We start from the raw sequence: 15,849 nt of genomic DNA, 5'->3' as shown, positions 1-15,849 counted from the left end.
CACTTACCAAGTTGACAGCGCGCGTTCTCCTCGCTGCTCCGGTCCTCCGCGATTGTTGCTATGGGCACACGAATGGGACGTCAGTGACGTCCCTGCGTGCGCTACCTCCCGGCAGTCCCCGCGTTTTTAAAGTAAACGCGGGGCCGCAGGGACTTAATAGAGGCATCCCTGTGTCCCGAAAGCAACTTTCGGGACACAGAGATGTCCCGAGGCAAAAACACCCGGCGGGTGTTTTTCCCACGGCACACCTTACACTATGTCACGGCACACTAGTGTGCCACGGCACAGTGGTTGAAAAACACTGCCATACATTAATGGGATCTGCCCAAACCAGAGTAGAGTGAGGCAATTCCCTCCAGTGATCTTGATTCTATGTTCCTGTCCTCGAAGAGAACATTTGCCTTTTTATCAGCTGCTTTGAGCTGGTGATTCTGCCTTATATTTTTCATTCTATATATAGAACTTTACATTTCTCCTGGTTCAATTTCCTGTGTGGATCTTTTTGTCTAGATTTCTCTCTTTCATCTAAGTCATTAGTTATCCTCCTAGCTTTGAAGTGTTTCCTTCAATACCCTCATCCAATAACTACTAAAAATGCATTGCATAAAAACACCATAGGATCCAAGAAACAGTTTTGTGGCACATGTTGAAATTAAAGCAGCATAAATGAATACAGGTGATACAGACTGTCCATCATCTAGTTGTATTCAATCCTGACGTCATATAGCAAGGATTCCAAATGCTCCTGTAGTAGTGATGACCAGCTGTTTATTTAACGGATTTATATACTATCAGCCAAGCTGAACCATGGAACTTTGCAGTGACTGTATTACAAGTAGTAAAATGATAAAATATCTCATTTAAAACATTATAAACCAACAAATGATCAATATCAATATGTAGTATATCAAGCACCATAATATCAAAACAGTCTACACAGCAAAATTAAAACACTGAATGTAGTTTTTAAACTCCAAAAACCTTGCTGAAGGAGCAACAGGAAGAGTGGGTACAGTATATAATGGATGGATGGATGGATGGATGGAGGGAGGGAGGGAGGGAGGGAGGGTGGGAGGGAGGGAGGGAGGGAGGGAGGGAGGAAGGAAGGAAGGATAGATTAAGGGTGATTGTGGTTGTCAGGGAAGTTCTGTTCTCTTGGGCAGCTATGGCCAAAATAGTCATGGAAGCGGGGGAGATACCAGTCCTACAACAGGCCAATCTGAGTATGCTCTGACACTGACCTCACTCGCTGCTTCTTATGAACCAGAATGTTTTCATAGGAGATTGTGTTATGTTTTTTAATGGAAAATAAACACCACTTTCCAGCTTCAGAAAAGAGGCTCTATTGTGAAGACAGTAAATTATCTCAGAACTGGGACAAAGAAGATGGATGAAGACTGGGGCTAAGAATTTATATCCAATTTATTTACCAAATTTCAATTGAGGCAAGATTTGAACTGATGATTTTTCCAACATTATGCCAGTGGTTACATCGTTAAAGAAATCTGCGATATCATAGATTTGACATTTGAGCATGATAAAAACTTTGTATGAAATAATCCCCTGGGTGAAAAATACTGATGTTGAAAATTTCAAATCACATTTGAATGGACAGAACTGTTTACAGGGATGCACACTGAACCCATTTTCTAAATATTCACATTTTAAGATAACCATGTGGTACAAATGGCAACAGCAAATAAATTGGTTGCCAAAAGAAAGAACACAGATGATTACATTACCTTTTGTTGCCTGGTTGCTGATGGGGGGTGGATTTGATGCTGGCCGCTTGGTTGGATGAAGAGGTACAGTGGAAGCTTCACCATATGGTCGGTCGGAGCCGAGATCGCTGTCACTTAATCTACACTCCCCATCAATTAAGTTGCAGTCCCGCATACATTGGCTATGCTGAAAGTTTATTCCGTTATTTTGCACAGGATTCCGGTTTTCTTGAATTCTATAACAGGTTTCAGATGCAACTTCTTTCTTAACATGTTTCTGAGTTTTACCTGTCTCCTATAGATGGAGAAAAGCATTTAAATCCATAATGCTTTTAATAAAATGTTGCAAGTATATTTGTAGATTTCAGTGAACAGCACCATTTATTATAAGACACTTAACTTGATTGCTTGTAACTGGATTTATCTATACTCAAAGTTATATGCTAGAAGGGTTATACAAACTAAATAAAATTATTTATTATATTTATTATATAAAGTGGTGCAAAAGACATGAAATTAGGAATACTAAATTCATTACATATTTCAACAAATATTAAAATAAAACTATAACATCTAGTTCCATATATTTTGACATACTGAATGTTATTACAGTACATTTTCAAGCTACAATCAGAACTAATTGTTTATAACTATCTGAACTTATTTGTTATTTCATTACTTGATATTAACACAACAGATCTCTAAAAATAGTTAAATCTCCTACTTCATACCTACATTTGCATCTACAGTTTAGTATTGTATACAACAACATAATACTGAGCCCTGTGCTCTATTACAATCCCATTGAGTGTTTTACAGCTATAAAAATGCAGAACACCTCAATCTTTTAATTAATGTAGCAAGATTTACAATGTGTACATTCATATTAAACAGAAATGGATAATCTTGTTTTTTACAATCATACTCAGACTCAGCTTTGCCAATCTCAGTGGATTATGAGATTTTTAAACCAAAGCATCTATATATCAGAACCTTGGCTGGTGTAGAGAGTCACATATTTTATCAGGGAAGAACTAGAGTTATAATTAGTGAATACACAAAATGTGGCATAAACTTATTTTAAAAAGTCAAATCTGTATTTTAAAAAGTCAATATACTCACCTGAGGGCTGATTTTAGAAACTGAATGTAATGATGTAAGAAATACTGAAGCTCCCATTTCTTTTTCATTTTGTATGTGCTTGCCTGCATGGAAATGTAAAATGTTACTTAAAACATTTCAAGAATTCTGATTTTAAAAAAGAGAAGAATTCTTTTCCATTTTCCCTGCAGTGATAACAATTGTTATGATTCATAGTGTTTTGTTTACTCTATTTTTTATCCACAGTTCACATACAAGTACTCCTCAACTTACAATAGTTCATTTAGTAACTGTTCAAAGTTACAATGGCACTGAAAAAAGTGACATGACCATTTTTACACTCACGACCTTTGTAGCAGCTCCATGATCAGGTGATCAAAATTCAGATGATTGGGAACAGACCTATAGATATTACCGTTGCTATATTCCAAAGTTGTGTGGTCACCTTTGGCAATTTTTTGACAAGCAAAATCAATGAGGAACCCAGATTCACTTAACAACTGTGTTACTAACTTATCAACTGTGGTGATTAACTTAAGAACTGTGGCAAGAAAGCTCCCAAAATGGGGCAAAACTCATTTCTTAAGTTAATCACCACAGTTAATAAGTTAGTAACACAGTTGTTAAGTTAATGAATGTCTCAACAGAAATTGTGGGCCCAATTGTGGTCCTAAGTCAAGGACTACCTGTACTGTAATACAGTAATGCTTAAACATTAAGAAATCCTTTGAATTGTCACTATTTCTGCATAAATATGACCTATAACATGAACTGTTCTTTACGTAAGTTCTAAAACTAAATAAAGAGAAAATATAGAACTAGTGCTTAGAATATAACAAGGATCTGATTTTATGAACTATCCTGTGGCAAATACACCAGTCTTTTCTGATCAGCAGGCTAGGACTCCCCAAGTCAAATGTTATATGTGAACCATACTTGGACATTTAGAAGCCAAAATGATGTCTGCTGTCATTTCAGGAAGTCCTTGGGATTTGGTTTTGTTACATGTTCCTTGCACTGAGATAAAGCTATTCTACATCTAGATGCTAAATCTGACCCTGGTTCAAGATGCCTAGACACATTGAAAGGTTTCACAGTTCCTCAAAGCTCATCTCAAGTCTTCTGAGCCAAAAGGGAATGATTCCTACCACTTGCGCATTGAGCTTGCATACTTGGCGCATTCCTAATGCTAAAATTGGAATTGGCAGGAATACATGCAGGAACTTTTTTGTTCTCCATCAATGCAAAATGGAACCCTCAAACTTCCTATGGTTCCCCACAAAACTTCAGGCAGATTAATTTAGCCAATTTGCTGAAAGATTGCATCTTACATATATTCAACCAACAGGCAAGGTAGATGTTTCTTGAGGAATAAGTGATATATGTCTTTTTGAAGTCCCTTTGACCTTTGTCCTCTCTTTATTATTCATCATCATGGCATGCCCTGTGCTAAGCACACTGGGCTATAAGCATACTGCACGGTTCATGGTCCTTATATTATTATTCATATAAGTGTTTAATTTGTGCAGATCATAATATGATGCCATTCAATCAGAGGAATGCTTTTAATATAAGGTGAATTGGCCTCATCTCCAACAGACTAATTGAAAGAATGTATTCCTCTAGAGACCAAGCCCTTGAATTTAATTATTCTGAAAAGGAGTTCCCCAGTCCAACATATTTGTATCCATGGCAATACAGACCTTACAAGACTCTCTCAAGGGCATTCACCAATACAAGTTGGCTGCCACCACCCCTACTGCAAGGAATTAAATATGACATCAATGCACTCCTTTCTTTTAATGAAAGAAGAAATCAGGGTATTGTCCTTGCATGCAATCATACCAAATCCTGAACTACAGTCATCATATGCTGCATCTTTATCTGGACTGTAAATGAAGGCTGCATATTAACACTTCCTGAATCACAATCTGGATCTTTAGTCTGCACTCTTGAGATAAGAAAGCCTTTTTCCACTAAGTGCCTATTATGATTCTCAGAGAACTTTTCTCCCTACTTGCCACAAATGCATAGTCACAAATAGGGGTGGGTTCTAGCAGGCACTACTGCACATACATGCACAGTGCAATTAAAATTGTTCTGCGCATGCGCAGAACTGAAAAACAAGATGGTGGCGCCTATGGCACCACCCGGAAAACCTGTTCGGGGCAGGTTCCCAGGCCGCCAAACCACTACCAGTTTGGCCTAACCAGTCCAAACCGGTAGGAACCCACCACTGGTCACAAACACAAACACTGAAAAGTCTGATTGCTTCTACCACCGGAAAGGTTTTGTCTGTCTGTCTGTGTACTTCCTGAGTTCTTAAATACTGTACTCAACCAAAGATGATGTCTGTGAAGACTCTTTAAGAGTCAAGGAATGGCTGAATGGAAGAATTCTGAATTAAAAATTCTCCTTCCTGTAAATAAAACTGAAACATTTGCAGAGTATATGGTGGTTTGATTTGGACAGACCTATTGATGCTAGGAAATTGTTTAGAAGGATCCTTTTTGCCATAGAAACCAGGTTCTATTCTGAATAATCAATGACTGATGAATTCTCCTCCTGGCCACAGTTGCCACCTGCTTTTTCAACAGAAGCTGTGACTTGTGACTCCAAAAGCACCCTCAAGTTACGCAGAAGACTCAAATGAGGAAATGCAACCTTCACTGAAGACTAGCAGAAAAATAAGCGAGAACCTCAAGGCCAAAATAAAAAATACCATTTGGTCTTGTAAGGATAGGGTCCATATCTGTTCTGCCTCCTCTAAAGTCATAGATCTTCCAAATACTGAGTTAGGACTTTAATGGCATCACTCGGTTAGCCTAAGGCAGGGGTCACCAAACTTGGTCACTTTGAGACTTGTGGACTTCAACTCCCAGAATTCCACGAGTCTTAAAGTGGCTAAGTTTGGAGACCCCTGGCCTAAGGTAAAGCTACACAACAGGATATTAATGATATCCTGTTAATGATACTGTTGAAAACCAAAATTGGAATAGGTAAATGACCCCAAATTAGACAATATTATTGGCTTTCAGAAGGTGCTGAATTGTTTCCTTTTCACTTAGAAGTACTGGAGCCTGGTCAAAAGACACAGACTTAGAATGAACAATGTTGAACTCAAGGTTTGAGAACCAGGATGGAATTCTTTTACATATAAATCCACAACTAATTACCTCAAACGTTTGTAGCTAGACTAGAGAAATCTCATTTTGTAAATGGAAACTGTTTTGTTTCTGTTATTTTTAAACAAATGGGAGTTACAAAAACCTTACTGATCAATTGCAAATCACCAGGGTTACAATTTGTCTTCAAGCCACCCTGAAATATTCAGCAACAAGGCAACTTACCATATTCTGGTTTATAACTCTGAGAAGACATTTTATCTTTATGCCTATTTTTGGAATAGCTTCTGTGATCTGGAACAAAGCTTCTTCGGTCAGTGCTATCTGTGGTCTGAGTATGACTTGGTAAACAAGTGGTATAGTGCAATCCTGCCATTGACAGCATGCCCTGAATAGCTTCTTCCTCCATACTTGTCGAGGTAGGACATTCCCTAAAAATGGAAAAAGCAGAAGTACAGCTATATACGTATGCGTTTGTGTGTGTTCCTGTTCAATGTCATTTTGTTCAAATTATCTCTGATAATTTCTGTACTATATATCTCCTATACAATTACTCACATTTTATTTGCATTTTCATTTCTAGATGGCTTCTCTGTGATTTGAAACAGGTCCTGTGTTACTTGATTTTCCTCTTTAAAATTTGAAGTTACTTTGTGTTTTTCATCATCTCCTGAGCTTTCTGATTCCTCTAGGGAGGAGTCCTTTCGCTGGAGGAAGAGAAAATTATTTAGGCATTCCACTGATTTAATATAATCAGTGATTTAAACTGTAGTTGAGTCATCAGAAAGATAAGTAATAGAGGTGGGTTTTTTTCCTTTCAAATAACACTGTAGTGAATGTGAATAGATTGCTGAAATGCCTTAGTGCGAAGTCCTAGCTTTAACACTGTTATTTAGAACAACCCATTCAAGAGTATTCTGCAATTTAAGAATCTTCTTGAACTAATTATTCTTGATCAAATAGGTGACAGCTGTAGCCTAGAGGCTCTTTTCCCAGCTTCATTTGGTATACCAGTTCTGCTCTTTCTTGGATCAGAAGACCCTTAGGACAATTGTGGCTTGATTACTGCAATACACTCTATGTGAAGCTGCCCTTGAAATTAACTGAAAAGTTCCAATAGGTCCAGATTCAATAGCATGAACAGGCATGACTCTTGTGACACATATTTTTAGATTGCACTGGTTGCTGCCTCTACGAGTCAAGGTAGGATCACAGGTACCAATCCTACATATAGGACATATAAAGCCCTACATGGCACAGGGTCAGGTTATTTGTGGGACCACCTATTTTCTATAGTTTTTGCCTTGCCAGTTGGTGCTGATAGGCTAAACATGCTCCAGACCTGTTCAGTTAATTAGTGCTGTTTATCAGGATCCAAGAAGCATGCCTTCTGTCACAGCATTTACCCTCTGCAATGAGATCTCTGAAATCCATATGGCTTTCACTTCATTAGTATTTCATATGGTCTTGAAAAACTCCTCCCAAGTCTTGAGTTAAGATGGCTGGATTCCTTTGTTAGATGTATTTTTGCCTATGTTTTTGCAGTAAGAGACTGAATAGCATTTTATTTTATATTTTTATTGCTTGATATATTGTAAGATATTTAGTCAATTTGGAGTTGGGAAGCCCTAAATTTAAATAAATGAATATAAAGGTCAAGTATGATAGAAAATAAAATAAAAATATCCCCATATACATGAGTAATTCATACTGAATAACAATTGGGGGTGGAACAACTTGCATTTGGTGTGAATGGACTTAATTAAAGAGAGTATCCACCCACTACAGACCCTCAATTGTTATTCAATATGGATTAGTCATATTTTAAATCATGGTCATATGTTATGATCAGCCAAGAATCAAGAACATTGAACAGGAAGGCAACCATTTACAGTAAAAAGAAAAAAGCAGGAGCTTAGGCTCAGGGAAAAAAAACAAGGATTATTTTGTAAAACTCCTAATATTGCATATATTGTATTCAGTCTAACTCACTCATCTTTTAGCTAATCTTCATTTTTTTAGTCAAACACAGAAGTCGTCTTCACTATTTTTTCCGTACTTCATTTGAAACTAAATATTCTTTACCTGGTTAGTGCAATCAGGTTCAGATTCTTCTGAATCAGAAATATCAGAATACTCTGAGCTGCCATTCCTGAGTTCTGATTTCACACTTTCAAAAAACACTGGAAACAAAAAGAGGGACATTAGATTTTTCATACATATACATTATCTTTTATTTTCTTTTTCTGCCAATCTGTTCATCCCACAACAGTTCACTGCTTAGAAGCGAATAAAATTTGGTATCAGAGCACTAATAAACTGCAGTGCTTAAAATTCTTTTCTAATTTTCTCTCTTGCCCCATTCCCATAAATTCAAACTCACATCCATTTCCCTACATGTGAATGAATTCACACATCCATATGAGATAGTATTTAGAAACACCATCTCTGCCTAGATTTAGATAGAATGTAAAAATCTTAACTTTTGCTTATGTCCTAATGGATTTTAAACTCTACAGATTTTTGGTTTTCACTGGTAGTACCCATTTTAGAACTAAAATTATGAGAATATTAAAATGTTTTGAAATCATAAATAATCTAAATAGAAAAATTCAAAATAGATCCTTTAAAACCTTTGCAGCATTTAATATTGTATATTTCTAATAATTATATGGACACAGTCTTGCTCAGCATATGTAAAAAAAAGTATGTCAGATATAACAAAATCAATGTTTCTCTATTTAGTATATGAAATAATTAACGTTCCCCTGTTTAATATGCAAAAAAAGTACTAAAATTTTATCCCTCCTTCTTTTGTGGCATTGTCAATGGCAGTGAAGCTAGCCTGATTATAAAATCACATCCATTAATAATGTATATAGCAACTGGATATATAAAAATAAAGGAAGAAAAAGTATGAATTACTAATTCAAGAAAAAAAAGACATACTGTTCAGTGGTTTCTGTGTATCCGCATGGCCATCTGCCTCCTGGGACTTTGGCTCTTCTGTCTTAATAGTTCTTTTCTTCTCATCCTCATCTTCACTGTCTGCTGTGTATAGACTTGGATCTCTGAAGGGTTTGCGTTCATCTCTGTCACAAAATAATTGGTTATAAAAGATATCCATTGGAGTTTTCCCTTTATTATTTTCTCATCTTTTAAAAGAGTGATATCTAATGTTCATTATACATACTAAAAACTCTAAATTAAAAATCAGTTTAAATATTTTTCTCCTTTATAAAGTCATACTGTGTTTTTACTGATGAATTTCTGAAGAGAATGCAGAATTGTTAAGGGTTTTTTTCCTTTGATAAAAGGTTGATTTAAGTCCTTTTAAACCACTTTAAAGCACTACCCTATCAGTAGCATTAGTATTCACACTTGATATACTGAGTAGCTACCAGAGTCTTTACTTATCTCTTCTTTGAACCAATATTTTTTTTTTTGAACACAGCAGTCCATATAGCAAAAACTAGCTGGATTTAGCTTCCCTTTTATAACCAAATCTGCACAGTACTTCCTAGAGTGTTATTGATTCCATGCCAAAGTTCATTAAAAGAGAATCAGGATCCCCCACAAACCTGAATATGGCCTTACAAGTTAACAGCACATATCCTGTCCCAAATTCTTTCCTTTTAAAAAGTTACATATAACTATATCCAGTACTCTGCCTCAATCCATCAATTGAAAAGCGAACAGAATTAGCAAAATTCAACAAAACACAATTCATGTAACATTTGTTTGTTACCTAATTATTCTTCCATTTGACAGCAAAAGCCGTAAATCATTGTCTTTTGTTCTCCATTCTGGAACAGTGGAAGATGGTTGAAGTGGCTTGTTAAATCTTTCATTCAATTTATAATTTGCTGTGTCCTAAAGCAAGAAACAAAACAAGATTCCATTTTAAAAAGCTCTGTGTAATCCACATTAGTGGTGATGCAAAGTTTGTCTATAAGCAAAAGAAGAAATAATGCATTATTAATAATAACCATAACATAGGTTTATATGTACAAATGATCATGCCCAAATAGGAAATTATTAAATTCTGTACTTCATAATATCTGATCCTACTTCTATTCTCTGGATTAATGAGGCTTAGCACAAATAATTATACATATTGCATCAACATGTCAAGAAGGATATTGAATAGGTTGAGATAAGACTAATATGCTCAAGTAGAGGTTGCTGGCAGATGGCATATTGCTGTGCGAATGTGGAGAAACGCAGAGTCCAACCCATTTGTTGATCTGTCGAATGAATGCACCAAAAGTGATTTGTTTCTGGCCAACCATAAAGCTAAAAAGGAACCCTCATTTTGGCACTTTACTTTGATATGGACACGAAATAAAGAAATAAAACATGTCAAGAAAGTAGCCAACACAAGTACAGCTGGAATTGATGACCTCTAGCATTATTGCAAAACTTGATCTAGATATCAGAGTCTTTAATTATTTTCTTGGCATCCAAACGGTAAGCAATATAAAACAGCAATGGTATACTGTGGTATCAGATTGACAGAGATGGGGCTGGAAACTTATAACATAATCTTTAAAACTAAACTCTTATATTTCTTTTAATCTACATTTGCTACATTATTTGGTCTGATGTATTATGTAAGCACACAATTTTTAAACAGCAATAAATTACAATCATATCATAATATTTTGTACCCAGCCTTTTTGTATTTTATTTCATTCTAACTTGTAATACTTGCCTCTTCCCATGGGCACATTTCTAATCTCTTCAGAACTTCCCTCGTGTGGAGCTCCAGAATGTCCAGATTAGAAGGTGTTTTGATAGACTGATCTCGTAGCTTCCTTGCTCTTCTTCTGGAATGATGAATGGAGGCCAATTCACTTGATGAGTGTGAAACTTGACACACACCAGTTCCCTGAGTTTTTGTTGGTTTGTTGTTATCTTCCTTTAAGTAAAATAAAGCCATTTAGAACAGATCATTTTTACAATTTCACATTCAGATAACGATGTACCAAGATAAGAAGGGAAAGATATTGGAAAGGGCTATTCCTTCCTTTTCTTTCACTGTAACAATGGACAATCATTCCAGCAACAGTGAGAGGAAGGGCAAGATACAATTGTGGAGCCCTTGAAAATCCAGAGGAAACTTTTATCTCATCCCAAATGCAGCCTCTGGATGCCAAAAGGATATCCCTACTTTAATGTGTCTTCTTGTAAAACAGCATTTTTGAGACTGTATGCAGTATGAAATAATAGAAAATTTAACAATCCAGCTCATTAAACTAATTTCCATTTGATTCAAACCATTATTCAATCCCACCCTAATTGTTTCCCTATAAAATGATGCAAATTACCACCATCACAATTAAATGTCTTTTATTCATACCTCTACAGATCGAATTACTTTAGAAAGTTGCTTAATTAGCTGTCCAGGCCTAATATTGTCTGGAATTTCAAAGGCATGTTCTGTTACAAGCTGTAAGCAAAATAAAAGAAAATCAGCTATATTCTAAATATAAATAAAAAATGCTACTGCATTATGAAAAGTAAAAATGCTACTGCATTTTTGAAAATAAAACTTACATCTTTTTTCATCCATAGCTTTAAAGCAGTAAGTAAAGCTTTCACTCCTTGTATTAAGAATGTTTGGGGCTGAAAACCATCTTCTTTAAGCTCTAGAAATGAGAATTTAAGATTAGGTTAATATTATTTCAGTAATGTTCCATCAAGCAGTATCTACTGTATCTCAGCCTTTGGTAAAATCTGACCAAAAGATTTAAAATTATTATGAAAATAAAATGAGACTTTTGCACCAATGCAGGTTAATCAAACATGGAGTAAAACCAGAAATGTACTGGTTTTACCTTCAAACTACAGAGGAAGGACAGAGTTCTTATTGTAAACAGATGAAGATTATTTAAATATGACACATCAACAGTTATCTTAAAAACTGATTAGCAATTCCTTTTCTTATCAATTGCTTTAAATGGGATATTCTGGAACTGCATACCACAGAAGTTCGGTACCTTCTGTGAAATTTTCATACTATATATAGCCATTAAATGTTAATCCCAGTTTCCATATAATGAGAAAGTGATGCACTGCTTGCATACACAGTGTTAAATGACTGGGTTGTTACAATTATACCTGCTATTTATTATTATAGCCTAAACAGAATTCCTGACTTGTTTTCTTATCAACACAGATTAAAAATAAACAATAACAAATCAGCACATTTTGCAAGAGCTAGCATTGGAAGAATTAGGCACTGAAAGATTCTTTAAAAACCTACATAATAGCTTAGTATTCTATATATAAATGTTCTAATTTGCCATTAATTCAAAACTGTCATAAGGAGAAAAGTTGATAACTGTTTTACTTTAATAACTCAAACAATAGTGAAGGGTTACTTGTGGCCCCTTAAAATGAAAAACCTATTAAACCATAACTGCATGTACAGTTCTATCTGCATCGCATACAATATGTAGTCCATATAAAAGCTTATGCAAATTGGTTAATATAGCATAAAATTCTGTTTTTTATGCAACAAATAAGTTAGCTCTCCAGAAATTACAGCAATGAGGAAATATAGATGTTCCATTTAATTAGTTAGATAACGCTACTGATGTGAATGAGCCCCTATTCTCAGTAGATTCCAGTTCTTTGGCACAGGGTGACAGAAAGGACATAGGACCAATTTGTTTCACCTGCAAATGAAAATGCTTCTCAATTTGGTTTTTAAATTGAACTTAAACTGGGCATGGCTGCCTGGTTCAGATTCATTGTTTAGAAATTTGCATGCTCACAAGAGTATCTCTTCCATATCAAAGTACTAAACAATTTTGGTTTAGAAGTAAATTTGACATAAGACTTCCTATTATTCTTCCTTTTTTATGATCAATTTATTTTGTTTTTATCCACACTGCTGCTATCTTGATATTTACCCTGGTGAAACAAACCAGGTATCTGAAGTTTTCCTTACTTTGAATTTGAATTCAACTTGAATTTGTGATAAATACATTTACTATTTGAACTATATTATTATTGTTGTTGTTGATAATTGATAATGCCAGATAATTCTGAATGTACTGTTAACTATCAGAACCTTCCCAAGGATCTAGGTATGCTTTGTAGTGATCGTTTTCATTCAGATCTTATTTCCATAGGGCATCTTGATTCCTTACATTTTCACTATTTTTTCCGTTTGACATTGTGCCTGCCACATTTTGTCCAGTCGAAATTCCACTGCAATATCTTGACTGTTTATTATGGACAGTGTTGAACAGAAATGTTATTTCAGATGATGTTTTACCATACAGCTTCAGGTTGTCCATGTAACAGAGATGGATAACCTGGCAGATGTTTTTGATGTCTGATAACCATGGCCTAAGTTATTCAGTATTGTTGGCAATGCGATGACAAACAGTAGTGGTGATAGTAAGTCTCCTTGGAAGATTCCTCTCTTGATATTAACCTCTCCCAGTCATCGCTATTGACCAGGAACCCTGTTTTCTGTTGTGCTATCAATCCTTGTACAAATCTTCTGATGTTTCTACTGACTCCTTCAAGGCATTTGATTATCCAATCATATGGCAGGGAGTTGAATGCCTTCTTTAATCAATCTATGCTACATTCAAGTTGGTCTTTCTTCTCTTACAGTTTTCCAGATCATCTTGTCAATTAGAAATTGACTTTTTGCTCCTCTACTGTTTGGACAGTTTCAATTCTTCTACTTCTTTAATTAGAAAGCTCTGTTCTTTCTTAAGTAGAGGAGAGGGTACCTGGTTTTGGAATGAAAACAATTAAATAGTTGTCCTGGCTTCCTCTACAGCCAATTCGTCCTGGTTTGCCTCTACAATCTAAGCTGCTCCTTAAAGGCTTTCTTTGTCCTTGGTAGACCTTTGCAATTCTTACATTCTGCTTCCATGGATACTTTATTTTGTATTATAAATCAAATGTTGATTTGCTAGCCTCTGCTCTGTTATTTCTGATTCTGGATATTGCTCTTTCCAGAACTGATGCATTCATTTCAAGTATTTTCTTCTTGTTGGGCTTGATCCATAACAACAGATTATTATTTCTTTGTATTCTATCTCAGTATGTTGGTGACAGGTAAACATCTTTCCTTCTAATAGTCCTGCAGCAGCTGGCCCTAGTTGCTTAGTCAACAGCCTTGAGTTCTGCAACCTATCCAAATGTTCAGGAACTCAAACACCTAGTGCAGTCCTTGTTTACCTAAGTGATAACTGGAGCTAGTATGAGTTTCTGTAAATTACATCTCACAATATTATTTATGGGAGAGACACTCTTTGTCTGACAAGAGACCTGTCCAGAATAGCTGAACCTCTGGCATAGCTTTCATCTTCATCAGTGCACACAAGCCCCACAACCATGCCAAGTTTTATTATTATTATTATCATCAACATGGAAAGGCCAAAGAGATTGGCTAGAACTCTAAATCATGCATGGGCAATCCTGCAGCTATGGGAAGCCATCTGTGCAGCCATCTGTGCCAGCACTATGCGTGTACAAATCACTAAAATTGTGCATAGTAGGATAATCTGCAGGGATAGCTATTCCATAGAGTATCTTCCCTGTGAATCATGTGCTAGCCAAACTGTTACCTGGCAAGCTTGCGGATCAGGATTTACATCGTAATAACAGCATAATCAATCCTTCCAGAAAGAGAATGGTGTAGAAGAGGTGAAAATGAGTAGGCACTTAAGAAAAAATAGTGGGAATTAAGCAGCAGTCAGTTTAGACTGGAAAAAAAATTTATTTTCATATCCATAAAACTGTACTCGGCATCATTATCTGAAGACACATCCCAGAGGGGGGGAAATGCATTTACTTCCTTTGTCAAAGCCTTTGAATAAAAGTGCAAAGGATGATATATGAAGATTTGCTACTATTTGTTAAAGTGAAAACATTTAAATTAATATAGCTTGCATAATACTTTAAGATTGAATAAATTGGCTACCCTGATTTTTCTTAATTGCAAAGTATAAATAACTTGCTTCTCTGACTATGATGTGCTCACAGACCCACTAAATCATTCTAAAAAAAGCCTACTCTCAAATCCTTCTTAAAATATTAAATTAGTTAGTTACCTTTCAAAGTTTCCATTAAGTTTTTGGCCACAAACCAACAGATGGCTTCAAAGAAAGGAAATTTGAAAAGATCTGGAGTTTTTAGTCTTTTCTCCATTTCATAACACCTAAATAAACAGAAGGATTATTTTATATAAATATGCAATCACTTCAATTTGTTCATGATGTGTAGCAAAATAAAATATTCCCTAACAACAAAAATTCATTAAAATACCTAGTGGAGTGTAGTAAAGCCTACTTGACAAGTTTTTCATAAATTCTAGGATTAAGACTTCCATCCACTGCATTCAGATATATGAATATGTTTTTATAAATTCCATGAATTCAACCATTAAGGGACAGATGTTTATTATTAGAAGTAGTTCTTGCCTGTTGACCAATGATTTAATGACTGTTCACAGTCACAATAGCCCCGGAAGTGCTTTACTGCCCATAAAGCATTTCTAGACAATGTAGAACATTATGCCGCCTCCCACAATCACAAGATTATTTGTGGTGTTTGGAAACCTGTTCACATTTATGACTTATTGACTACTGTAAGTGCTTTGAAATCATAGGATCATCATATGCTATCTTCTCTGCCGGCTTTCCCAGAAAGTCAACGGGGATGTTGGCAGGGAAGATTGCAAGTAAAGTGGACATTCCACTCCATTTTCCCAGTAGAGGATTTCCCTTCTTATCCATGTAGGGAGGGAAATCATCCCGCATGGAGGAATGGATCAGAATGCTGGCATTTGCTAATATTTACCCGACCCCTCTGGAAGTATTCTGAAATGGTTCATAGGAGAGTCGAAAACACTAGCAAACACCAGTGTT

General features: G+C 35.7%; 1 protein-coding gene across 3 annotated transcripts in view; it reads right to left on the bottom strand.

Annotated features, from left to right (window-relative positions):
- KDM7A (lysine demethylase 7A) overlaps nucleotides 1-15,849 on the bottom strand; it is a 51,396-nt gene that overhangs the window by 5,422 nt on the left and 30,125 nt on the right. Inside the window, exons 9-19 of one of the 3 annotated variants that reach the window (XM_014076590.2) lie at nucleotides 15,034-15,140; nucleotides 11,507-11,598; nucleotides 11,310-11,399; nucleotides 10,662-10,868; nucleotides 9,696-9,820; nucleotides 8,897-9,039; nucleotides 8,033-8,130; nucleotides 6,506-6,654; nucleotides 6,173-6,378; nucleotides 2,844-2,926; nucleotides 1,743-2,016 (exon numbers count right to left, since the gene is read on the bottom strand). In XM_014076590.2, coding sequence (XP_013932065.2) covers nucleotides 1,743-2,016; nucleotides 2,844-2,926; nucleotides 6,173-6,378; nucleotides 6,506-6,654; nucleotides 8,033-8,130; nucleotides 8,897-9,039; nucleotides 9,696-9,820; nucleotides 10,662-10,868; nucleotides 11,310-11,399; nucleotides 11,507-11,598; nucleotides 15,034-15,140 — 1,574 coding nt within the window. Of the gene's footprint in view, nucleotides 1-1,088; nucleotides 2,017-2,843; nucleotides 2,927-6,172; nucleotides 6,379-6,505; nucleotides 6,655-8,032; nucleotides 8,131-8,896; nucleotides 9,040-9,695; nucleotides 9,821-10,661; nucleotides 10,869-11,309; nucleotides 11,400-11,506; nucleotides 11,599-15,033; nucleotides 15,141-15,849 lie in introns of those variants that run through there. The other 2 variants (XM_014076589.2, XM_087723011.1) reach the window with 2 other exon arrangements.

The sequence above is a fragment of the Thamnophis sirtalis genome, unplaced genomic scaffold, assembly GCF_051295495.1.
Source record: "Thamnophis sirtalis isolate CommonGarterSnake01/CBP01778 unplaced genomic scaffold, rThaSir2_p1.2 scaffold_9, whole genome shotgun sequence".
NCBI classification, from domain to species: Eukaryota; Metazoa; Chordata; class Lepidosauria; order Squamata; family Natricidae; genus Thamnophis; species Thamnophis sirtalis.
The sequence above is the reverse complement of the archived record's forward strand: the minus strand, read 5'-3'. Positions and strand labels throughout refer to the sequence as shown.